This window comes from Cricetulus griseus, chromosome 2 (genome assembly GCF_003668045.3).
Source record: "Cricetulus griseus strain 17A/GY chromosome 2, alternate assembly CriGri-PICRH-1.0, whole genome shotgun sequence".
Taxonomy (NCBI): Eukaryota; Metazoa; Chordata; class Mammalia; order Rodentia; family Cricetidae; genus Cricetulus; species Cricetulus griseus.
The window spans coordinates 53,146,517-53,172,387 of record NC_048595.1 but is presented as its reverse complement, the minus strand read 5'-3'; the positions used below and the strand labels follow the sequence as shown (position 1 = coordinate 53,172,387).

Genomic DNA, 25,871 nt, shown 5'->3' with positions numbered 1-25,871 from the left:
TCAGCAATTATCTAGAGAATTAGGTCATTGTGAGTGTCAGAGCTGATGATTTCGAGCTAAAAAGATTACAGCTATGCCCTGAATAGTTCAGAACTGCCTCCCACACCTCTGGAATCTATTGAATTTTGCCAGCTATTCTAGACTCCATGTGACTTATAGGCCTGGTTTAGGTGAGCTTCCTTCTTCATGTTGGGGGAGGGAACATATTTAACAGTGGGTATGGAACGTAGAGGAAGACTTGTGAGTTAGGAGCCCTGTGTTTAGTCTAGACTCTGTAACTGCTTAACCCCCAGAGAGCCAGTTCCCTCTCTGGCTTCCTGGTCTGGAAGAGCCAGTCTAGGAAAGGAGAAGGGAGAGGCTTTCAGCATGTTAGAATTTTGTGGCTCTTGTGATTTTTGTTCCTATACACAATCTACAACAGAGGTGCCATGCCTTTCTGTCCAGTGCAGTCCATACCTAACCCCTTCTCCCAAATTGCATGGAAGGTTGGGAAAACCCCAGGCTCTAGAGTCAAACATCTGAATCCTGACCCCAATGCAGTCCTCTAATGAAATCCCGCACTCTCTTTACTCCTAGGTAATTGAACACATTTTGAAATTTTTGTACTTTTGTCTCTGTTCTTAAAATAGTAAACTCTAATGTTTAGGCTCTTAAGTTACAGAACCTAATTCTATTGCTTTCCAAAAGAATTTGTGTGCCACTGATTTGTTACTAGGATGGAAAGTTATACCAACAGAAATGTTCCAAGAACATAGACTTGAATAATTATTACCTGTTGAAATACAAGTTGTGCATACTGCTCTTCAGCTCACTGACCTGCTGCAGTAACTAGTTGCTAATTAGACTTTTTGAACCAGCTTGTCCAGCTGAGAGGAATTGAGAGCTGTATTCTTCAAGGACATGGCATCTGTAGCTTCTTGCTGCCATAGCCTCCTCTGTGCCTAGGGATAGGTGGCAGCCTGCTGACTCCAGTTTTCTGGGTATGAGCATTGCCCTTGAGGTATTCCATTGTCCTGAGATAGAGATGTTTGAGTGGACCACTGGTGATTTTATTAGGTTCTTTACTCCAGTAGCATCCAGGATGTCCTTAAACAAGTGTTAGAAAAGTGCTAGATTTGGGTTTCTTAGGAATTCTCTGGCTGAGTGAATCATTCTGGACAAATGTAACTCCAACTCAGGAGCCAGAACTACTAGAAAATCTCTAGAGCTGGCCTACTCACGTGATCTGAGTCAGGCTAGTCCTTTACATTCCCTGGAACCATCCAAGCATGTTCCATGTCTGTGTGAGACACCAAACTTAACAACTGCCACTGGATACTTTTTTCATTATTTCCAGCATAGTGTTTGAGAATTCTATGTTCTGGGTTTTGTTCCCCACTTTTAAAACAGATTAAAAGTAGTAGATTGTTGGAAAGAATTCCAGGACTCTCTTCACTGGCAGGGCAAAATGTCCTTTAGCACAGTCTTGGACACAATCTGGTTGACCTGTTAGCCTTGCCCAACCGAACTGGTACTAGCATTCCATAGCCAAACACAAGGAAGCAGGGTTGTATGCCACCCACGCCCAAACCTCTCTGACATTTCCCTGGGCCTGGAGCCAACTCCCCCCATGTGTTTCATCTCCCTCTCAGAATACAAAGGAACACTGAACCTTCCAGTTAATTCAACACCCTCCCCCTTCCTGGAGAGGGTTAACAGTACTGTTGACCATTATAATGCATCTTCTGTCTCCCAGCAATCCACATAGTCATTAATTTCTGTTGCTGACATCAGGAAAGAGGATTATGTGTGTGTCTGAAACTGTTCCCAGAGTGCTCATTAGTCATAGATAATTGAAAAACTGGTAGGGGAAGGTTTGCTGTAATAAGAGCCCCTGCTTGTGAAGAGGGGCTGCAGCCACCCAATAATTGTAGGCTCCAGCTTTGACCACGCAGGCCAAATCTGTCCATTCAGATGGGAATTCATGGAGCCCAAGAGTCCTCAGGGCCCTCTGACATCCCAAGGTGAGGGTGCACACACACACACACACACACACACACACACACACACACACACACACACAGAGAGAGAGAGAGGAGAGGAGAGAGAGGAGGGAGGGAGGAGGGAGGAGGGAGGGAGGGAGGGGGAGGGAGGGAGGGAGGGAGGGAAAATATGCATGGATTTCTTTCCTGTCTTCAGTCTCAGGAACAGAACTTGAAAAAGATGAAGGGAATCTGCTTTCATTTTGTTTTTACTTAAACTTAACCTAATTTGGTTTGATTTAAACAAACAAATAAGGTTGAGAACTGGAAGCCACACAAATGCTTTGGGAAAATACTTCAACAATATATCCTCATCAGTGCTGCAATAATAATCAGTGGTTTTCTAGAAAATGTCTGGAAGTGTATGTGCTTAAATGTTTGCAGTCTTTAAAAAGATCACAAATGTGATCATCAGATGAGCTCTATTCTGCATGCTAGCTTGTCCCTTAGTTTAACTTGGACTTTCTCCTAGATTCACACCTTGATTCTCCCTCCTGTATTTTAGTGACTATTTGGGATTCTGATGAATAGACATATGTGTTTGTTTGTTTTCTTTCTTAAATATCAGACCAGAAGAGAAACACCTTTAAAACTATTGTACAAGAAGTGTTTGTTCGAAGAAGTACAAAAGAAACCACAGGTTAATAAAAAGCACATATTCACCCACACCCCCCACTGGAAACATTTCCTGTGTCTTACCTCCAAGGAATGTAGTTTTATGCATTCATCTCCTTTACCATTGTTATTTTTTACAGTGAAGTCATATTCTGCATAGTATCTTGAAACCTGCATTTTTTCATTTCTTTGGGTGTTTGCAAGAAAAAAAAATGTTTCCTGTGTTAGCCTTTCTTCCTACTGTAGGCTTATCTTTTTAAAAATCAAATATGAGTGTCAAGAGTAGGTAGGCTCTCACTGGTTTGCTGTCTGCAGCCCTTACATTGCCTCTCTCATGGGCTGCTCAAATTCCCCATCCCTGATCAGTGCCCACTTTCGTAATAGACTGGATACCTCAACTCCTGGCCCCTGTGGGCTCCCTACAGTGAACTACCATTTGTTTTGATGGAGCGACTTCCTGGAATATTCTAATTCGACTATGATAACATCCATTTTCGACCTTTGCAAGTCATTCCAACCCTTGCCCAGGTGTCATCTCTGCCTTGAAGATTCTATTTCTTCTCTGAGGCCAATGAACAGAGCCCTTCTCAATTCTTTAGGCATATACTATACATTCTACCTTTCCCATATCTTCTACACAGTTTAGTATCTTAGTTTCCCACCATCTTAGTTCCAGACTTTAGTGTGAATCTTTTGAAGTCCTAGGGGCCTCTTTCACTTATTTACCAACACCTAGAACTTGGCATGAGGTAGGTGAACATTGTTGTAGACCATCTTCTAAGCTCTGTTTCTAAAAGGTTTGTGAAACACTTGAGTGAGTGGTTTTAGGAAGCATAGAGAAATCGCCGATGCTGAGTCAGTGACATTTTGATTAGCTCTGGGAAGAGCAATGCTGTGGGTTATTAAATTTCATGATGAATGAAAATTTTAGGGAAAAGTTATCGGATGGCATCTAACAGTCCTAGACCCACTAAGGTGCTTCTGGCTGAGAAAATGAAGGTGTGAGAGATTTCTTTTCTCACAGTGCGCATTTCCACTTTCCTGTCTTATGCTGTGTCCTGGTTTGGATAAACAGAGCTCCTTCTTGTTTGAGGTCAGACAGATGATGCCTGAAGGCTGTGGTTCCAATTTAAGGAGGAATATTCATCATGGTGAACATTAGCTTTTATTCCTAGATCACTAGCTTCATAAGCCTGGCTCACTGCCCTGGGCTGAATTCTTTAGGACCAGAGCTGAGATAGTTAACTGAGTTGTTAGTTGTTAACTGAGAATGATTATCTGTGAAAGTGGGAGACCCTGAGTGGTGCGATAGTTTGAAATCACCTTGGCCAGCCAAGCAGAGTGTTGTAGGGTGAAGGGCACCTGACAGCCTTCCTTCCTCCTTCTGAGTCACAGGACTGAGGATCCCCAAGGGAGTTGAGGCTGGCAGCTGGCCACTGTCAGTACCCTCAACAGTTTTAGCCAGTCAGCTTTTCTTTTCATGATAAGGGAATTCAAACCATGGCCTCTTCTCCCCCTCCATACTCCCCACATTAAAGCTACCACCACAAGCACAAAATCTCTCTTGTCTTTTTTGTTCCTGCATCCCAATTACTCTTGCCTTAATGATGCCACTCTTGATGACTGAAGAGCTTTGCTGCTGTTTTCTTCACTGATATCAAGCGAATCCTCTCCTAAGTTGTTGCTGGAATAAGCTTCTCTCTTGCATCATCTCTTCCATGGAATCTGGTAGTGTCAGTGCTGAGGCCCAAGCACTGAAGTCTTATTGTAAGGCTGGCTCCTCTAACCATCTCTGACTGTCGCCTGCTGCTTCCAACCTATCTTGTGCTCCATCTCCTTTACCCAGCCCTGAACCAATCACCCATGGTACTTATCTCTTCTTCCCTGGTTCTTGTTCAAGCTATTCTTCCTGTTGAGAGATCTTTCTGCCACGTGTACACTGACACCAGGTCTGCTGCTAGCCCAGGACTCTGCCCACAGTCTTCCACAGCTAAATTAATTAATTTACCAACTAAACTGTTTCTCAGTCTCCCCAGAGAAAAGAGGTCTTCCATGCTAATTCACATTCTTGTCTAAAACTGTTCATGGAAGTTACCTCTTTTAAGTTGTAGAGCTTGAAGATCAAGCTTTACAGTGTTGCTAGTTTTTACTTTCTTTTAGAAATCAAACCTTAAAATAACTCCATAGGCAAGATTTCCAAATGGTGGTAGTTTTTAAATGTACAATAATGCTTGTTTTAGAAATATTTATCTTGATCCCTTCATTTAGTCAAAGCATGTTTGAGAATAATTTGTGCTTTGATATCATAGTGCAAGATTTGATGGTAGCAGGGAACCTAAGGCCTACCTCCAGCTCTTAAGTTATATCGCTGAAGGAGACTTACTGTCTGAAAAATTTCAATTTCCTGACATCCACCTGTAAAATGGGAAAAAATGGATACTATTGTACCCATCATAGATTTTGTTAGAAAAACGAAGTGACAAAAAGACATGCTATGTTCTCAGCACAGTGGAGAGGTTAGAAGAGTTTATCTCAGGAGGAATGTTTATCATATGGTAAACAATACATATGGTGGCATGGTAAAGAGATGGTCCAGAATCTCCTAGTATGATTCTTCCACAGTTCTTATGTCCTGGGAATTCAATGAAGACCAGTGGCTAGACTTCTTCTACCTCTGTGTTTGTGTATTTGGACTGTGTTCACTCGACCAGCACAATTCACTAGATACAGTTAATGAGCAAGGCAGGGAACTTTAAAGGTCCTCGTGATAAAGTAAAAAAATTAAAGAAAAGAAAGATGAATTAATTCTGATATGTCTTTTTTCTTTTTTGCATAAGTAATTTTTCCATTTTTATTTAAATTAGAAACAAAATTCTTTTACATGTAAATCCCAGTTCCCTTTCCCTCCTCTCCTCCCCTGCACCCCACTAATACCCTATCTATCCCATACCCTTTCTGCTCCCCAGAGAGGGTGAGGCCTTTCATGGGGGATCTTCAGAGTCTGAAATATCCTTTGGGATAGGACCTAGGCCCACCCCCTTGTGTCTAGGCTAAGAGAGTAACCCTCTATGCGGAATGGACTCCCAAAGTCTATTCGTATGCTGGGGAAAGCACTGATCTATTACAAGAGGCCCCATAGATTTCCAAGGCCTCATCACTTACAATCACGTTCATGAAGTCTGAATCAGTCCTATGCTGGTTTCCCAGCTATCAGTCTGGAGACCAGGATCTCCCACTTGTTCGGGTCAGCAGTTTCTGTGGGTTTCACCAGCCTGGTCGTGACCCCCTTGCTCATCACCCCTCCCTCTCTGCAACTGGATTCCAGTTAAGTTCAGTGTTTAGCCGTGGGTGTCTGCTTCTACTTCCGTCGGCCGCTGGATGAAGGCTCTAGGATGGCATATAAGTTAGTCATCAATCTCATTATCAGGAGAGGGTATTTAAGGTAGCCTCTACACTATTGCTTAGATTGTCAGTTGGTGTCAACCTTGTAGAACTCTGGAATCATCCACCATGATGAAGTTGGCTTCATCCCCAGGATGCAGGGTTGGATCAACATTAGAAAATCTATCAATGTAATCCATTGTATAAACAAACTGCAAAAGGAAAACCACATGACCATCTCACTAGAAGCTGAAAAGCCTTTGACAAAATCTGACACCCCTTCATGATAAAGATCCTGAAGAGATCAGGGATAACAGGAACATACCTGAACATAATAAAAACAATACCAACAGCCAACATTAAACAAAATGGAGAGAAACTCAACGCAATTCCTCTAAAATCAGGAACAAGAGAAGGCTATCCACTCTCTCCTTATCTTTTCAGTATTTTACTTGTATTTTTTGCTAGAGAAATAGGACAACAAAAGGAGATCAAGGGGATACAAATTGGAAAGGAAGAAGTCAAACTTTCACTGTTTGCAGATGATATAATAGTTTACCTAAGTGATCTGAAAAACTCTACCAGGGAACTACAGCTGATAAACACCTTCAGCAAAGTGGCAGGATACAAGATTGACTCAAAAAAATCAGTAGCCCTACTCTATACAGATAAATGGGCTGAGAAAGAAATCAGAGAAACATCACCCTTTACAATTGCCACAAACAACATAAAATATCTTGGGGTAACACTAATCAAACAAGTGAAAGACCTGAATAGCAAGAACTTTGAGTCTTTAAAGAAATTAAAGAAGTTATCAGAAAATGGAAGGATCTCCCAAGCTCTTAGTTATATACAGAAGTTTATTATTTAAAATAGAGATAAGCATGGACCAGGAGGTGCTTTTATTTGCAGTTAGAGGGAACTGTTCGAGCCATTTACCATCTTCATCTGAGTGTGTTTGTATGTGTGTATATGTGTGCTGTTTGCTGGTGTGCGTGCGTGTGTGCCTGCCTGCGTGTGTGTGTGTGTGTGTGTGTGTGTGTGTGTGTGTGTGTGTGTTGAGAACCTAAGTCACCTCTTTCCAACCCTTGCACTCCCTAAACAACAAGTAATGCTAAAAGACCTCATAACACACATAATACATAGCACACATTTGGAGAGTCCTGGGGCTCAAAAGATATTACAGAATATAAAGGGTCTAAGACTTCCACAGCCCCTTCGAGGCAGAAATCTTTATAGAATATTTTTCAGAGTGGAAGGGGGTCAGTCTCTGTTAAACACCTGACAACAGATAGATCATTTCATTTTCTTTTGCCTCACGTGGTTTTCTGTGTCCTTATCTCATCTTCCTAGCTAGGTCAAAAACAAGAACTGCTTTTTACAGCCCGGCAGTGCCCACACAAAGCTAGACAATCAATAAATTATTAACCAAAGGCCTGCCTGACTGTAAGACTTCAAGGTCACTTGAAATATCAGGGTCACTACATTGCAAAACTCCAAAGAATTGTTTCTGTGCAAGCAGTAGTCTCATAGCTTTCAACTGGTCTATCTCATCCAGCTGGAACACAAAAATTTAAGAAATTCTTTCTTGGAACAAAATATTTCCTTCCCTTTCCCTGCAAAAGGAAGCCACTACAGAAGTCACTTCTCTGTTTCTTTTGGAGTATGCATTTGCATGCATATCAAAGACATATACCAAGGTCACAAAAAGAGCAAAGGGGTGTGTAATGGCTATATGGTTTCTGTCTCTGTGAAGTTGAGAAAATGCAGGCAAGGAAGATGGAGCAAAAAGGTTCTCTTGAAAAAAAAGAAAAACCTGTGTTCACTTTAGAGTATTCCAAACTGATGGATGTTTGTTTTCTCTCATGTCTACCCAGGAAATCTCGTGCTGCCTCCTGGAACTTCTCTTGGAAGTGGGCTCACACCAGAGGCAGCCAAAGAGCTGGGTCTTCCCCCGGGCATTGCTGTGGCAGCCTCACTCATTGACGCCCATGCAGGAGGACTAGGTAACCCTTTTTCCCTGCCCAGTACTGGCTCTGTGGGTTCTCTGGGCGAACAGAATGTTGCCAAGAACCCACAATACTTCTTTTTTGTTTACACAGCAAAGGTCAAGGGCTGCTGATTCAAGGAGTAATAATGAAAGGCCTTTATACATGCAGGCATTTGAATAGAATTAGAGAGCTTTTAATTAAAAATAAAATTTATAAACTATTATTTTCTTAATACATAATAATATAATATTAATTTAGGTAGTTCTCTGGCTTCCTGAAAATTTGAACAGCATATGTTCACTTCCGTCTACAGTGTGTGATAGTAGAGTATTTTCATATATTCTTTTTTTTTTTTACTAATGGTAGTGCAAAATCTTTATAAGCATAATATATTTATTTAATAAAATATTTGGCTTTTTTCCTAAACCCAATTACTTGATTGAAGCCTTGATTTAATTTCCTATATAACTTTCAAGTCTTCAGTTCATGCATTTATTTATTCATTTTTCAAAAACCCATTGCCTGCTTACCAAGCACTTTGGCATGGTGTTAAAGGCGAATTTCAAACAAAGCCTGGGGCTGGTGCTAGTGCTCAGTGGTGAAGCACTTGCCCGGTTTGCACAAGATGTGTGTGGCTCAGTTCTCAGCACCTCAAAAACTGTAAATAAAATGGAATAAAACCAACTTCTCCTCCCAAATTTTAATAGGAAAACATACAATGAAGCAGAGAACTATAGCTAAATGTGGTGATTCTGTTCTTATCTTCATCTTAACTGCAGTTTCCTTTGTTTTTTTTTTTTGTTGTTGTTGTTGTTTTTTTTTTTTTGGCTACTATGATTCTCAGAATCTCTCAGTTTTACTGGAGTCATATATTTTCACTATCATTCTAGTACAGCAGCATTTGTTTCAAATCATGGTTTGTAATTTGTAAGGCAAGTGTCTACCAAGATGTGACATTGAATTTTCAGAATAGAAAGAATAGAAGGATATAAAGTAGAATAGAATAGGGCAGAACACAGCATAGAGTGTGACTTGTATGATAAAGGTAACTAAGTACTGTTCTGTTAGCCTATATTTCCAATTGTGAGTATATGCTTGTGTATACCAGGCCATGGCTAAAATGCATTTCTTATAATGGATTAAGGTCACAAGATGTTAGTCAAGTGTGGTGACACACACTTGTGGTTTTAGCTAATTGAGAGGTAAAGCAAGAGTTCAACCAGTCAGGTGGCATTGTAAGACTCCCATTCTGAACCGCCAATTCACACTCCACCTTAGAGCAGCTGTTCTCACCTACGACCCTTTCATGGGATTGTCTAAGACCACTGGAAAACACAGATTTTTATATTGCAATTCATAACAGTAGCAAAGTTACATTTATGAAGTAGCAATGAAAATAATTTTATGGTTGGGGGGTCACCACAACATGAGGAACTGTAGTAAAGTGTCCCAGCATTAGGAAGGTTGAGAACCACATCCTTAGAGTCAAGAGCTGTCTCCTTCAAGGACTTGCATAGATTTGTTTCCAGATCTCATTCCATTACATCTCTGTCTTGGCACATGTGCTATCTGCCTAGAAATGACTGTTGTACTCTCAGTCTACTTTACAACAGCATTCCGAGGCCACAAATACCAAGCGTATAGATTTATTTTTTTCAGTTCTGTAGCCTGAGAATTCAAGGTCAGGAGACTCCTATCTAGTAACATTCTGTCTGTGTTAGAATGTGTAAAGGCAAGAATTTTTGCCAATGAATGAGAAAGGGAGTTACTTTAATTGGGAACCCTTTCCATTAATACATAACCCACCTCTACCATATGGAAACGTCTCTTACAGCTCCCATCTCCCAACATTGTCATAAAGGAGAGGCCTTCCAGTTAGGTGATCCTTCCACTCTGCCAATAAAAGCTTTCTCCTTTGCAGGGTATTCAGTGGAACAGTCTGATTTAGAAATTCTGTAAATTATGCTCCTTTTGTCATATTTATTGGTTTGAAGAAATGGTCACATTATGTTGTAATTTTATGATGGATCTGATTGTTTTTTTTTTTTTTTTTTTTTTACCAGACTGGAAATTTCTTGAGAGCAAGAACACCATAGTATTCATCTCATATAACTAGCAGTGAACAGTGTATTGTGTTTTACAGGTAGCTGAGAAATGTATTCTGTAAAGTCACATTAAACTTTAGAGTGAATTACACTCATAAGTCTGAGAGCTCTTTCTGTTCTCAGGCTCTGTCCCAGAGAGAGAATAAACAACAGGACTGCACATGGAATAGTAGGCTGATGTGTAGTGTGGTTCTGACCACAAACAGGCAAGGTTGCTTCTCTCCAGTGCTTTCCAGTGTGAGCAGTGCTCCTCGGGAGAGTGTCACACTTGGAAGTGCAAGCACAGCCAGAGCTGGAGGTGGAGACAGACATGGATGGTTCTTGTCTCACAGTTACCCTGACAGTGCAGATCATGGAGACGCTCAGGGAAACTTTCTTCATCATCTTTTGCAATTTTCCCTGGAGTGACAGTCTCAACCATTTGCCTCACCCAGGTGAAAAAGTCTTGGCTGGGACCACTGTGTGCTACAGGGAAGAGGGCCTTGTAGTGGGGAGCCTCGGGCTCTGTAGTTCCTGACTGATGTGTCAAAACACATCTTCCTGTTTCTTCCTAGGACATTTTGTACTGTCCAAAAGGGGGAGACTACAAGATGCCCCCCCCCATTTGCTGTCTAAATACAGAGCTCACTGACAGAAATTTTACCTCCAGAAGTTTTGGCTTATGTCTTCAAGTTCTCCCACATCAATCAGTTCCCCACCTATTAGAAGTAAGTTTGTGAAGTGAAAAGGTAGAATAAATTCCTGGATTCTTAAAGGACAGAACTCAGGTGCCTGTGTTGACAGGAGAGGGTAGGGCAGAGCTTCTCATTGCTATGGGGTGGCAAGACTTACTGATAATTCTGATCAAGTTTTGTTCTTTTAGCATATTACCCTGCCTCTTTTTCCCATCACCTTGCAGCCAGTTCAGGATTTGGGTATCTGGGAAAGTAAATAGTCCTGGAAGCAAAAATTATGCCAATTTTCTAACTTGTGTCTGTCACGTTGGAGTTCAGAGGCAAACAGAGGCCAGAGAAACCTGAAAGGACCATGTGGCCACAAGTGGACTAAAGATAAATATCAAGTGTGTGGGACCTGTCTGTACTGTGTCTGGACACTGGAGATTATTAGCAGTGAACAAACCAGACAAGGACCATTCCTTCTGGGGAGATTTGTATTGTTCTCCCTGCTCTGTTTTTATATAGCTTCCTAGTACTGGTTTGAGATCTCCTGACTGGGCTAAATTCTTGTTCTGCCTACAAACAGGCTACCTCTTCAACTTTTGTTTTCTCTCTTATGGGAAGAGCTAGCAATCAATGGCCCTTCATGGTTTTTCTCTGAAAACTGCTGATATATACATCATACATGTGCACAGACACAGACATACACATGAACACATATGCTCTCTCACTCACAGAGACTCTCTCTCTCTCTCTCTCTCTCTCTCTCTCTCTCTCTCTATCTATCTATCTATCTATCTATCTGTCTCACTCTCCCAGGTGTGCAATATTTCTCAGCAGATCTCTCTCCTTTTTCCTGTGGATAGGCAGGCAGAAAAGAAGAGTCCCTGACCCCTCTGTGTCCCCGAGAAGGTGCCCTGATTGTCCTCCTCATGTCCTTTAAAAGAATGTGGGGTCCAGTATTCTAAGTTATGTAGGTTTCAGTCAGAAACAGCCTTACGAACTGTTTGAAAGTTCTTGGTGCTGAGCAACCCCAGCAGAGCCTAGCTGTGGAGTGGGAGTGGGATGCCATCCAGGTATCTCACAACGCTACCTTGACAACCATGATCATGTCATATGCCTGCCTGACATGATGAGCTGTGGACTTGACATTCTGAGAAGTAGGAGGGGTAACTCTCAGCAGAACTACCCCATAGATTCTAATTCCCAAAGTTAGCTTGAGATGGGAGGATGATAAAGATCAAAGAGCTACACAACTCAATTCACGAGTTTTCCAGCTCTGGAAACAGAGGAGGAAGGACTTTGTGGGAATGAAAAATCAAAGATAAAGAACATTTTGTTCTTAAGGGACTGGTTAGTGAGTTCTCCAGCAGACAGCCAGCAGATAGGAGTAGTTTTGTTTGCACTTTGTGGGGGTGGTTCTGGCCTGAGATCCTGCTGCTGGTATTTTTCTAGCTTGTAAAAATAGCATTAACTTTGTTCCAGGTCTGTTCTTGGCTCCAGCGCCCCAACTGTCCTGAAAGGAAATAACAACCTCATTTCTCTCCGGCCCCCTCTCCTTTCAGTGGCTCTTCGCTATCAGACAAACTTCTGACTACCCATCAAAGTTTAAAGATGCTGCCATCTTCTTTGGGAAGCCTTCATTGACTCCCAAGCTAAATAAGTCACTCCTTTGTCTATGTTCTTGCTGTATATTAGATTTGATGGTTTGTATGTCAGCATCATCTCATTTACTCTTGTGTAAGTTCTTGTAGAATACTGTCATTTCATCCTGAGTGGCTAGTGTCATAGTGAGTGAGTGAATGTAATAGCGACATTACCTCCCCAGTGGATACTTCTTTCAGCCGGGAGGCAGCTGTCTTTGTATGGTAGCTGTACCCGCTTCAGTTCTTCAGGACAAAGCGTTAAGTCCAAGCAATTCCTTAGATAATCCTAGATGTCTGGAAATCTCCACAATTTCCATTTATACTCATATTAGCCCGTTTTGGTCAAACTTGTTTTTTTTGCTAGGTTGAGCACAAGTTATTTTTTCTTTGGATTCTCTGTCAGATATTGTATTGTCTTTAACTGCTCATCTGACTGAGTTGCAGTGTTGAAAAAAATAAGGACTTCCTTCCCACCCTCCCTTCCTTTCTTCTTTCTGTTTTTTTTTTTTTGATGGCAGAAGAATTTGTTTAGCCAATCTTAGGAAAAGAACTTCTGGTCCTTGCCTTGCTAGAACAACAGTTTCTTCCAGTCACCAGAAAACCATGCCAGTTTCTTATCTCACCATTCTCTATGTTCTGGAAGAGAGGGTGGACAAGAAGCAGAATCCAGCAATGTGATTTGAGGAGTGTTTATTTATAATTGTATGCACACATGGATATGAGATGTGGCATGTTTGGTGACATTGTTACACAAGCAATGACCTCATATTTCTAAACTGCAGACTGAAGAAACACATTTCTGCTCAAGGTAGAATCACTCCTCACAGCAGCTTTGTAGCCTAATGGGACAGAGATGTGAACCCTTATTTGGCCATGGGAGCACCTGCAACTCAGGGTTGAGTTATGGACTGAAGACTAGACTTCTACTCCATATCTCACACTTAGTATAGGAAGAAGCTCTTTAATACTGCCCTTCTGTTACATTTGTCAAATGAAACATCAATGAATGGCTCATATGACTGCCTAACTTTGTCAAAAACTAGGTAGCAAGGTGGAGGATTGTGACTAAGTCTGTCTGGGCAGATTCCATGACTCACACTTATCCTTGGGTGATGTAGAATGATGGACCTGTTGATATATGGTTGGTCTACTTTTGAATTTGTTCCCGAGAACATTTAAATAAGTATCAAATCTTCAGAAAAGTCTTTCAGCAAGTATATGCTGATAATCGACTTCAGTAGCTGATAAAGATGGAAGGTGATTGTGAAAAAGCAGTAGAGTTTTGGGAAATTGCAGCCTAGTAAACAGGCAAGTTAGCACAATAATTACAGTTATTTGTGTTAAGTGTGGAAGGCTTTGATAAAACACAAAGTAGTCCCGAACTTGAGACAGGAAATTACAGAAGGATCCCTGGATAAGTGATGTCTGGATCTGTGCTCACAGCAGGCCATGGCATTATTATTTCTTGAAAAGTAGAATGCGTTTGTTCAGTCACTTTTAGACTTTAACTAGGCATTATTTCTAATAATACATTGATAATATCAGCATCTTTAGTAAGAACCACAATTCTCAGTACGGCATGACCATTTCCTGCCTGTGTTCTGTGGCTCCAGGACTCTGCCTGGTGCTTTACATACTTTATTTTTACCTTTTTATAGCAATCTTGATACATGAAGATTAGTTCCCATGTTGTAAGGCACACAGTAATGTTTCTAAAATCCCACAAGTAGTGTCTTAGCTAGCTTTGCACTTGAGATTGGGTCTGTAGCTCATATTATTTTCTCTAGGCTAGGGGATCTCTCACAGGGTGACTTTAGGCACCTGCAGTCCACTTAGCAAAGAGTGATCAATCTGATGAGGAGGAAATATCACTGGTGTGTGGCAAACTGAAGCCAGAGATGTTGTTAGAAATACTTCATGCTCAGGCCAAGCCCTGAAACAAAGATCCACCCAGTCATGGACTTCCCTAGCATGATGGCTGAGAAGCCTTGCTCTTCTCCAAATACCTACAATGGTAATAATATGTTCCATTATCAATTCAGCTTATTTCTGTAGCAGCAAGAACTAAGCCAAATGGTTTCACTAATGTGGTACTTTGTAAAAGTAATTATTATGAGACATGAACTCCTCAATAATAGTAGGTGATAAAAGGAAATGGAAGTGGAGCTTGAGGAGTTGGGATGGACATGGTTCTTCAGCTCCTGCCTTGATGTTGAGCCTCTGGGATACTTGGTCTTCTTCCCATGAACACATGCTTTCTGTCTCTTCCTTCCTTCCTTCCTTTCTTCCTTCCTTCCTTCTTTCTTTCCTTCCTTCCTTCCTTCCTTCCTTCCTTCCTTTCTGTTTTTTGGTTTTTTGAGGCAGGGTTTCTCTGTGTAGCTTTGTAGACCAGGCTGGCCTCGAACTCACAGAGATTCGCCTGCCTCTGCCTCTTCAGTGCTGGCATTAAAGGTGTGTGCTACCACCGCCTGGCCCTGCCTCTTTCTTTTTCGTCCGTGTTTCACTGCCGAGTGCAACTCCTCCCCACCTATACATTCCTACAAAGTCATCAGCATATAGTCAAAATACAGTGTTACCTCCACTATAACCTCTCCAAATCCTACTCTTCAAAGAGTTGCCCTCTCTGGTGTTTCTCCTGTACCTCAGCTGTCCTTTAGGATGGTATACCTGCCATCCATCATGAACCCTACTGACAGGACAACTATGAAAGGGTTCTGTGAACTTGCAAGTAGGAATTCCTAAACCAGGAAGAGGGACTTCAAAATATAGATTTCAGATCTTATTGACTCAGGAACCTGGATCTAGCTTTGTGTTCACAAGATGTCACCTGGAAGCCAGAGGAGCCAAAATACAGAGACACCCTGGAACTGAGGACATGGGTTCAGAGCAGTTCTGATGGCAGGTAGACAGAGGAGACCAGAGCTGAGTGGTCCAGACTCTGAGCAAGAACAGGAAGCACCAGGAAGCTTTTTCAAAGGGCACCTAAAAAGGCAGAAAGTCCACAGAAATAGAGGGGATTCCAAGCACTGATAAAGCCATATGTGGAGTCTGGAAGGAGAAAGGCTGTGCCAGGCCCTGAGCAGATAGTGAATGCACAACTTCAGGGAGTTTCTGGGTATGATCAGAAGCAGAAGGAAGAATGTGTTAATATGATTTCAGGATTGCAGTTTGAAGCTGAGGTCTGATTTAATGAGAATCACTGCTGCATGAGATCTCAGCAGCTCTATCAGTGTGGCAGGCACATGCATGGTAGAGGGACACTGGGGACACTTGGGGAGGTGAACATTTTGGAATTTCTGTTCCCAGCTCCACCCCCCCCAGGGCTTTCTTGGAGAGCCTCACAGGACCGGCCTGAGCCACATGACCAATCTTTTACCTGTGGACAGAAAGCTGGGAGAGATCCAGGCCTCGGGGCTACAGCCAGTTCCTCCAGCTCACCCCTTTTTAAGTCTGGTGCCACATAATTCAGTATGTGAAGCCGTGACCCTGCCATGAAATCAGAATGTTTGCAGTTTGATACACACACTCCTCTTTGGATAATGAGTTATCATATGGTTTGGAACGAAAAGTGCTACCCAAAGAGTTTCTATACCAAATTCGCTAATTTGCAGATGAGAAAACCAAGACTCAGAAACACCATGCATTGCCCAAGGCTGTACTAAAAAAATTACTGTCAAAGCTGGATTGAAAATCTGTGTGTTCTCTTTTGGCTTGGCAGGGCAACCAGGGTTCTGCTCTATTATGTAATACCATCTCCAATTAGGAAAAAAAGAATGAGTCCTGGTATGTTATTCCATTCCTTACCATAGATCGTATGTAATGGCTGTAGTCCATGTCACAGCCGACCGTTGAATGGGTAAATTAGTTTTTCTAAGCTATGCATGAATAAGTCCTTTGTTTTGTTGTTGAAATCTGCAAAGCTCTGAAATGTCTCCTGCAATGCTGTCAATAATCAAAACACATAGTGAACAGCTTCCTTTGAAGAGCTCTAACTACTTATTTTTGTTTCACCTACAACTCAATTGAACACATACTCTGTGCCAAGTGTTTGGTTAGGGCCTTTAACAGTCACTGTTGTCAGCTGGAAACCACTCTGAACTACCATTGTTTTCTTCGTTCAATACTCAAGGAAATCGAGGTTTATTAACTTGCTCATTGTAATGTTTTTAAAATTTATTTATTTATTTTACATCTCAACCTCATCCCCCCCCTCCTGTCTTCCATTTCCCTCTCCCCTTCCCTTTGTTCTCCCCCAACCACTCCTCCTTTTTTTCTGTTTAGGAAGGGGCAGGCCTACCATGGGTATCAACAAAACAAGGCCTATCAAGTTGCAGTACGACTAAGTACCTCCCCTTCTTTTTAGGCTGGGCAAGGCAATCCAGTATGAGGAATAGGTTCCCAAGAGCCAAGCAAAGCATTAGGGACAGCCCCTACTCCCACTGTTAGGGGCTCCACAAGTAGACCAAGCTACACAACAGTCACATATATGTAGAGGGCCTAGGTCAGTCACATGCTGGCTCCCTGGTTGTTGGTTCAGACTCTGTGGGTTCCTATGAGCCAGGTTCATTGATTCTTTTGTGATGTCCTTGACCCTCTGGCTCCTATAATCCTTCCTCTCTCTCTTCCACAGGATTTCCCAGGCTTGGGCTAATGTTTGGCTGTGGATCTCTGCCTCTGTTTCTATCAGTTGCTGGATGAAGGAAGGCTCTCTGATGACAATTGGGGAAGTCACCAATCTGATCACAGGAGAGAGACAGTTCAGGCTATATATCTACTGTTTTTAGGAGTCTTAGCTGAGACCTTCCCTGTAGATTTGTGGGAGTTTCCCTTGCATCAGGTTTCTACCTGGCCCCGAAATGCTCCCCCTTTCCAATCACCTTTTTAAGTACTCCCCCCCACCCATCAATTCCCTAACCAGGTCCTTCAAGTTCCCCTCCTCACCACCCCCAGTCCATCCAGGAGATCTCTTCCAGTTAGCCTTCCCAGGTAGATCCATGCATTTCCCTCTTGGGCATTTCCTCCTTGTTACCTAGCTTCTCTGGGTCTGTGGATTGTAGCATAGTTATCCTTTACTCAATCTAGGTGCCACTCATCTCAAGAATGGATAAAGCAAATATTGTATTGCTCGGCTGTTAAAAACAATGACATCAGGAAATTTGAAGGCAAATGGATGGAACTAGAAAAAAAAATCTTCCTGAGTGAGGTAACCCAGACCCAGAAAGACAAACATGATATGTACTTACTTCTAAGAAGATATTGGCTATAAAGTAAAGGATAATCATTGTAATATTTTAATACATGATCTTGTTAGATCCTGTGCCTAGGCTATCCTGCTCTGGATCCTATTGTTTCCCCTTCTTGTAAATAGCTTATGAACACATATGTGTCTTGGTATGTCCATGCCTTTACTTATCTTAGCCTATACTTTTGCCAATCCACATTGGTGTCCCAAACAAGGCAGTAATCCTAGTTAACTTTCTTTGGAAGGAGTGCATTGCTAGATCCATTTATGAATGAGAAATTGGAGGCCTAGAGCAAGAAAGTGAGTTTGACAGAGGCATTGTAAGCAGCCCAAGAGCCCGATTTCTATCATGTGAGGTTTGCTGGACAAGTCTAGAAATAGGGTAGAGAGAACAGTAAGATTAATTTTGTTAATATTCATGCTAGTTTTATTTGTATAGTATCTTGCCATCTTCAAACCACCATCCCAGGAACAAGGAAGAGTTGTTTCCTTTTGTAGCTGAGAAAATTGATACTTCAGGAAGCAAATGAATTAGCCAAAGTTAGAGGTCCAGGAGCACTTGCCTCCAGACAAGACCCATCTGTATGTCCTGCCATGGTTTCACATCTATCTTGCCACCATCTTTGCATCAAACAGGGAACAAGCTGTGCCCAGCACGTTGAGTGGAATATCTTGACCCACTGTGAGTGAGTGGCTGTGGCCAGAGCTGTTGGTTTGCAGCACACCTCTTACCTTGCCATCTGCCCCAGCACCTCATCTGCTCTCTGGGAGAAGCTGTATCCAGAGGGCTGTAGTTGGTGCTGCACTTATGGGTGTATGGCTGGAAAGATGGGCTGCTGTTTTCCATCTCTGAGTTTAGCGCTTGAACTGAAAAGAGCACCTAACTGCCCACACTGGTTCTGACACTCACCCATTAGGGAATGCTACTCTCTTTGGGGCCTGGCCTTTAAGACCACACTTGTGCCACTAGCAGTTTTCATGGCCCAGAAGCACAGTTCATACTCTGCATGCTGCCCCAGAGCACTCCTGCTTACTGTGCTACACACAAGCTTCCAATGCTGGGAAAATGCATATCTCCACCAACTGCCTGCATGGCCTGCCGGCCACTTCCTTAGGATCTTTCAATAGGCCTGCTTCATTTTCTTGTTTTCAGTTTTCTCTTAACTCTGCATTCACATATGTGAGCAGATACTCTATTGTGAAAACAGTATCCGAGTAAAGAGAAAACAGCTTTTGAAATCTCTCATGTAAGAAGCTAAGGGAGTTTGTTAGAATATAGAGACATCTCTAGACTCGAGTTCTATCACCCAGCTGCTTTCCTCTTTCCACAGTGCTGCCCTGTCTTTGGAGTTCTGACAAGATATGCCCTTAGCTGCTGCCGCTAAGCTGTGCCTATTCAATTTATTCCCTTTTAAAAGGGTCCTGCCCTCCTCCTAACCCTCTCTTCTTTCTCTTTCTCTCTCTCTCTCTCTCTCTCTCTCTCTCTCTCTTTCTTTCTTTCTTTCTTTCTTTTCTCTCTTTCTTTCTTTCTTTCTTTCTTTCTTTCTTTCTTTCTTTCTTTCTGTCTCTTTCTCTCCCTCTCTTCCTCTCTGTCTGCCTCTCCTCTCTCCTGATGCTCCTGTCCCCAGAGGTCAGTCTCCCCCCTCTCCTTTCCTCTTTTTATGGTCCTTTTCCCTTAGTAAAAAATCCCTCCCCTTGAACTCTGTTGCATGGCATCTTTCTCTCTCAAGCTGCTTTTTAAAAATTACAATTGTGTGTCTTATAGAAGAATTTGGCTCTGAAGCCAGTAAGAATCAGAAGTTTAGAGGTAATGCATTAGAGTAATAGTAGTTTAAGACTCAAAACTAACCCAACCCCTGAATCACAGGCAAGTATTTGCCCCTTAGGGCATTTGACATCCCATGCCTTGTTTTTGCCATCTGTGAAATAGGAACAATAACAGTAGTTACCTTATAGAGGTGTTTAATGATTAAGTGGACAGGCAGCTAGTGTAAAAGGCAGAGCTGCATGTAAAGGCCACACCTCACTCCTCCAAGAGGTGATTAAGGTGTGAGAGAGGAGAGGGAGTAAATTCACTGCCTGGAATAAGTTAGAGCATCACCTACGATGAAAATTGGGATCTACACATCAAGAAGCAGGAGAGGAAATATGTGCCAAGGGCCTGGAAATATAAAAAGGTCTGGTATAGATAAGGAGTGTTTCAGCATGGCAAGCTTCCATTGTGCCTGAGAGGCAAGCAGAAAGAGCCAGCCGAGAAGACCGCCTGAGTGGCACAGTTTACACCATGCAGCCAAGGCCTGGGTTCATATCCCTCCATTGAGCTTAACTGCTCTGTGCCTCTGTTCTCCTGCTATCAAGGAGTGAGAACAGTGCCTCCTGGGCACATTGGGAGGTCTCAGCAGGTTTAGCCATGCCATCCTGGAAGTTGCATGTGGAAAGCTTGGGATTCTGAGCTGAAGAGATTGGATTTTAAAATGAATCGGAATTAACTCTGTTTCAGTAGCTTCTTCAGCATTGACTGTGACATGAGCAATATGTGCCATGTTCTGCATGGAGCATGTGTCTTTGCAGATGCAGCTGTGCATTATAATACCAGCAACAAAACAGAAAGCAATAGTAAAAGCAGTAAAAAAAAAAAAATGATGGCATCTCATTTTAAGCTTAGAGGAAAACTGCACTTTTGTGGAGTAGCCGATCAATCTGCCAGGCTCTGAATGTGGAGGAGACCATCCCAGGCAGTGATTAGCTCTTGGTGAGTCTGTGGGAAGGTGCCTTGCAAGGATAGTGAGTGTTCTTGTCTCTCACCTCCAGCTCTCAGCAGTCCTGTTTCCAGTTGCCTCACCTGGGAGTGGGCAGTGCTGATCATCGATACCCACATTCCCACTCCTGTCCCCACCATTGTCTTTTAGGGAAGGAACTTTCTCTGTCCCCTTTTTCCTCACCCCTTAGCCCCTCATCTTATCTCTTAGTGTTCTTCAAATCTAAACAGAAAATGTAGAGGTAATTCGTGGTGGCTATTGTGGGAGCTGGTAACTAGCTTTGCAGAGCCATAAGGGTGTCTGGACTCATACTTAATGTTTCCATCTTCATTTTGTGGGTGACAGTGACAGATTACCTCCCCCATGACTTCCCTCTGCTCCTGTCTTACTTGGAAATTACTGTTTACTGGAGACAGAGACTGGAAAATGCCCAGGGGGACAGCAGGAGAAATCAGTTATTTAGATAACTCCCAATTAGTCACAGTAAATGAACAATGTAGATGAGAGAGAGAGAGAGAGAGAGAGAGAGAGAGAGAGAGAGAGAGAGAGAGAGAATATTTACTTAAACCCAGAACAACTCACTGGAACTTATCTGACTTCTAACCTTATTTACTTATTATAAAATTTTCTACACTTGAGTATATGTCTGGTCACTTGCTGTATTTGAATATTTAATGTTTCCCATAGGTTCAAATTTTGAAATCTTTGTCTCTAGAGGTACTGTTGAGGAAGTCCTGGAAACTTTGTGAGATGGAGCCTAGCTAGAAATAATGGGTTACTGGCTTAAGTCCCCAGGGGTGTATTATTCCTGGCTGCTTCCTGTCTTACTGTCTAAATTCTGGCCCACTACAATGAGACCTGAGATGTCCAGCACACACACTATGGCATCTCTGCAACTATAGACTAGACCTCATAAAACCATGAGCCAAAATAAATCTGTCTTCTTTTAGGTTGTCTGTGTCAGTAATTTGGTCAGAGACCGAAACATAATATAACATCCAAGTCATTTAAAATACAGGCCACTGGTCAGCACAGCTTCTGATCAATGGATGTACTAGGGCCTTGTTGTGTTCATGTATCAACCCCCAAATGTATGTGATAGTCTTCATTGAGTCACTTTAAAGGGAGTGGGAGGTGACTCCAGCTGTAGATGATCACCTTAAAAGTTGTGTATACCTTGAAAAAAAAACAATTATACCAGGCAACAGGAAGTTTGCATTTTAACATCTGGGTTTCAGAGGTGGAGCAGGCAGGACTTTTCCATCTGCTGCACTTATGTGATCTCTGTCCTCCTTCAGTGACAGCAACCTGGTGTCTCTGGTGTCTCACTGCAGCACTAAAAGTATACAGCTTCAAAGAAGCCCATGTTAACCAACTTGTCTGTGTTTGATTTTTAAAATATATTAAAAAGCCTGAAGACTTGAGGATTTTGTAAAATCAAAGCCTCTCCTCTTTTGTTTTAAGAGGATGTATTATACTGTTGATCCACATTGTTACAGGTTTCTCTGCTGAATTTCGGGAGTTAAAAGTGTGTCAGCCTGTGACTCCCCACTGTGAAGCCCTGCAGGGCTATCTCCTGCCAGTATTGTTAATATGAGTGAAAACTTCCCACACCTTCTATAAACAGGGCTCTCACAGCTGAAACTTGTAAAGAAAAACCCACACAATTTGGATTCTGTGAAATATATCAAATATCCCCAAATAATATGACTGACTCTTCAAAGGAGTTCATATATACTGTCTGCTATGTTATGATGTAATATTATTGCTCAGACTAATGCATATGGCCCAATAATTCTTTCTCCTTGTATATATCCCCATCACTAAATATAAAACATATACAATAATATTTAAACACCTAAATACACAATGACATTCCTGCTGTCTCCCCCACTTGCACTGTGAGCTTCTTCTGGGCAATGGTATCTGTTTATATTCTTTTTTTAAACCCAGTAATGACTTCAGTAAATGAATGAATATATACATGCATGAATGAGTTTGCTGAATAGCATGCTAAAAAATACTGGACCATTTAAGTGCAAACACAGTAATCCAAAAAATATTTGAGACATTGGACTAAGTTCTAAAAAATATCAAGATGCTGACATTAGTTGATGAATCCTAGTGTAAAAGACATATGCTGAGGGGGCAATATGTATAATTTATACCCACTCCAGCACTTGCTCTAGGCCATCATTCTAATGAGAACTCCCTCATGTTAGCCATCATTATGGACAGAAGTTTCTGCTCCCCCCTTTCCTAATGCCATTTAGTTCCAAATAAACACACACAGGCTCATATTAATTATAAATTGTTTGGCCAATGGCTCATGCTTCTTATTGGCTAGCTCTCTCTTAATTATTAACCCATTTCTATTAATCTGTGTATCTCCATGTGGTCTTGGCTTACTAGTGATGCCTGGGCCTCTTGCTTCCTTAGCAAATACCTGGTGTCTCCCTGACTCTGCCTACTACTTCTCTCTATCCCTGTTTGGATTTCCTGCCAGGCTAAACCCTGACTGTCCATTGGCCAAAAGAGCTTTATTCATCAACCAATAATAGAAACATGTATTCACAGTATACAGAAGGACGCCCCATCATCTCCTATTTTCTGTCTAAATAAAAAGGAAGGTTTTAAATTTAACTTAGTAAAATTATGTATAGCAAAACAGTTATCAAGTAAGAATTATAGTTAACTATATTTAGCCCATTTACACATGGCAAAATTTAAAAAAATATTCTATCATCTATCCTATCTTTGTGAGTCTAAAGTTTTATTATCTTTTATCATAACTAAGGAAAATCATAATCATAACTATCTGTCTTACTCCATCAAAGACCCCAGAAGGATATACTATATAAACTCTAGAATTGACAGAGACATCTTGATGCCTGGACAGTCACTCATAGTTTCTCTGTAGCATTGTGGCATCTATCTTCAGCCCATAGGCCATAGTTTCTGGCAAACTTTTTAATGAAGTAGGAAATTTGAAAATCTGTTCTGTCTTTTGCAGGGTTTGTCATTTGCTTTCTTCTGTAAATCAGGAACCCTGAAGGACCATCCTGTCTCTTGGAAAGTTCAGCAGTCATTTTCCTTTGTAAGCTGCTTGTCTGCTTTGGACAGCATGCTTACTGTCAGCAGTTGAGGAAAGGGTAATTCTTTGCCCAACAGGCCAGTTTTGCCCATTGAAGGCAAACTCCATAACAAGTTTCTTCCTTGTCCATCTTCCTCTCTGACATAATTGGTGTTTCCAGGAGCAGTTGTGTCTCAGTGTCATGAAAAACCCTAATAAGCCATTTTAAATGCTATATTCTGTAGGTCTTTGAAAGGTTTTAAAGAATACCTATCCATTTGAAATATGTCTTTGTATATGTAGAAAGCCTAACTAACATAATTATGTTTTGACTGTTATAGGTGACTATCAGTAATTAATTATACATTACATTTTTAAAAGAGCCACATAAACACAATACCTAAACAAGAGTAGAAATATACATATCACAAAATTGACCTTAAATTCGCATCAATAAACCAATATCCACACCAATGCAAAGTGTTTATTTCTATATCACATTCCCTTTTATCTTTAGAAAGAGAATGACTGTGATCATTAATCATTTATAACCAACCCCATTTAAATGAAAACAAACTTTATTAACAATATTTGGGAATTTGGTCATAGTTCTCTCCAAACTGCTTCCTGATATTTGGGGGCACTGTCAATCCTAAGGGGATCCTGAGAAAATCAAGAACCCTGGCCAAATCCTGGCTGTAGTGGTCTGTGAGGCATGTGCATGGTCTCAACTGTTTTAGATGTTGGATCTCTTGGTGCCACTGCTTCAGGGGGTTCTTGCTTGATCAAACCATTTTAGTCTGGAAGGAATCTACAGCTTTTCATCTTCTGTGGAAACAAAAGCAGAACATCTTTTCCAAAGTAACATATCCTTAGACTTAAATTTTGAAGTCAAGGCATTTTCAAAATATTTAAGTTGGATTAATCCAGCAGCATTTATAATCAAATGTCTGTTAGCAGCTGTTGCTCCTACCTCAATAGTCAAACAATTCAAAGACAACTACAACATACAGTATCCAGTATCCAGACTCTTTGTGTATTTTCCATAATTATGTGGCTTTTTTATTCTCTATTTCTTTTACTTTTATTTTTATTTTTTGAGACAGGGTTTCTCTGTGTATCTTTGTTTGTCCTAGAACTCACTCTTCAGATCAGGCTGGCCCTGAAATCACAGAGATACACCAGTCTCTGCCTCCTGAGTGCTGGGATTAAAGGCATGTGCTACGATGTCCAGCTGTTTTATTTTTTTTTTAAGGACTTTCTCTCTATCCTTTTTTCTTTTCTCTCCCAAACCTACATATATTTTTAAACACACTGTAAACCAATTATAGCTTTTTTCCCCCTCTGAATCAGTCTTTACTGTATATCTCTATCTTTTTCTGACCACATGAGTCTGCTAAACTTCGTGGCTAGGATTAAAGTGGAGATTTTGACTAACTGGCTCTACCCAGTTAAGCTCCAGTGGAGTGGGTTTATGTTACCACCAGCTTTGGGAACTGTGCTCACTGCCTCAATTCTGGTCTGTGTTGCCATCAAGCAGCTTGTAGCACACTGCCCATAAACCTTTTTTGTCTGTATGAGTAAAAGCTAAATCTGCCATGCAGCATGCAGTGTGGTTTGGAGACTGCTTCTGTGTACTGAGTCAGGAATTCACCATGCTGTGCTCAAGCCCTACTGTCACAGCATCTCTGCACCATGGCCTACATGAGAATATGAGACTAGGAAACCCAGTGTGGCATCTAAGCTTTTGTCAGAATTTATATTGAAATGCTTGCCAAACATTTGGGCATCACATTGTAGACGGAAATTTCTGTCCAGCCCAGTCCTGCAGCAGTTTAGTCCCAAATAAACACTCAGAGGCTTATCTTAATTATAAACTGTTTGGCTGGTGGCTTGGGCATATTATTGGCTAGCTCTCTCTTAATTATTAACCTGTTTCTTTTAATCTATGTATCTCCACATGGTTTTGGCTTACCAGAGAATGCTCAGACATCCTACCTCCTGGTAGATAGAATATTTTCTTTAAATTTTACCAAATGTAAATAGACTAAATATTGTAACTATAATTCTTCCTTAATATCTATTTCATTAAATATAATTTTACTATGTTAAAGTTAAAATATTCCTTTTTATATTTAGACAGAAAAGAGGAGATGATGGGGGATGCCCATCTGTATGCTGTGGATATATGTTTCTCTTCTTGGTTAATGAATAAAGCTGTTTTGGCCAAACAGGCAGGATTTAGCCAGGTGGGAAATCCAAACAGGGATAGAGAGAAGTAGTAGTCAAAGTCAGGGAGATGCCATGTAGATGCCAAGGAAACAAGACGCCCGGGTATCACCAGGTAATCCAAGACAACATGGAGATACACAGATTAATAGA

At 41.5% G+C, this 25,871-nt stretch overlaps 1 protein-coding gene across 8 annotated transcripts in view; it reads left to right on the top strand.

Moving 5' to 3' along the window:
- Fggy (FGGY carbohydrate kinase domain containing) overlaps positions 1-25,871 on the top strand; it is a 388,993-nt gene that overhangs the window by 188,443 nt on the left and 174,679 nt on the right. For 7 of the 8 annotated variants that reach the window (XR_004768192.1, XM_027400435.1, XM_027400437.2 and 4 more), the window contains one exon: positions 7,895-8,023. The exons of the other annotated variant lie outside the window; for it this stretch is intronic. Coding sequence is in view for 6 of the 7 variants with exons in the window: in XM_027400435.1 (XP_027256236.1) it covers positions 7,895-8,023 (129 nt within the window). In the remaining variant the exon portion in view is untranslated. The remainder of the gene's footprint in view (positions 1-7,894; positions 8,024-25,871) is intronic. 8 annotated transcript variants of the gene reach the window in all.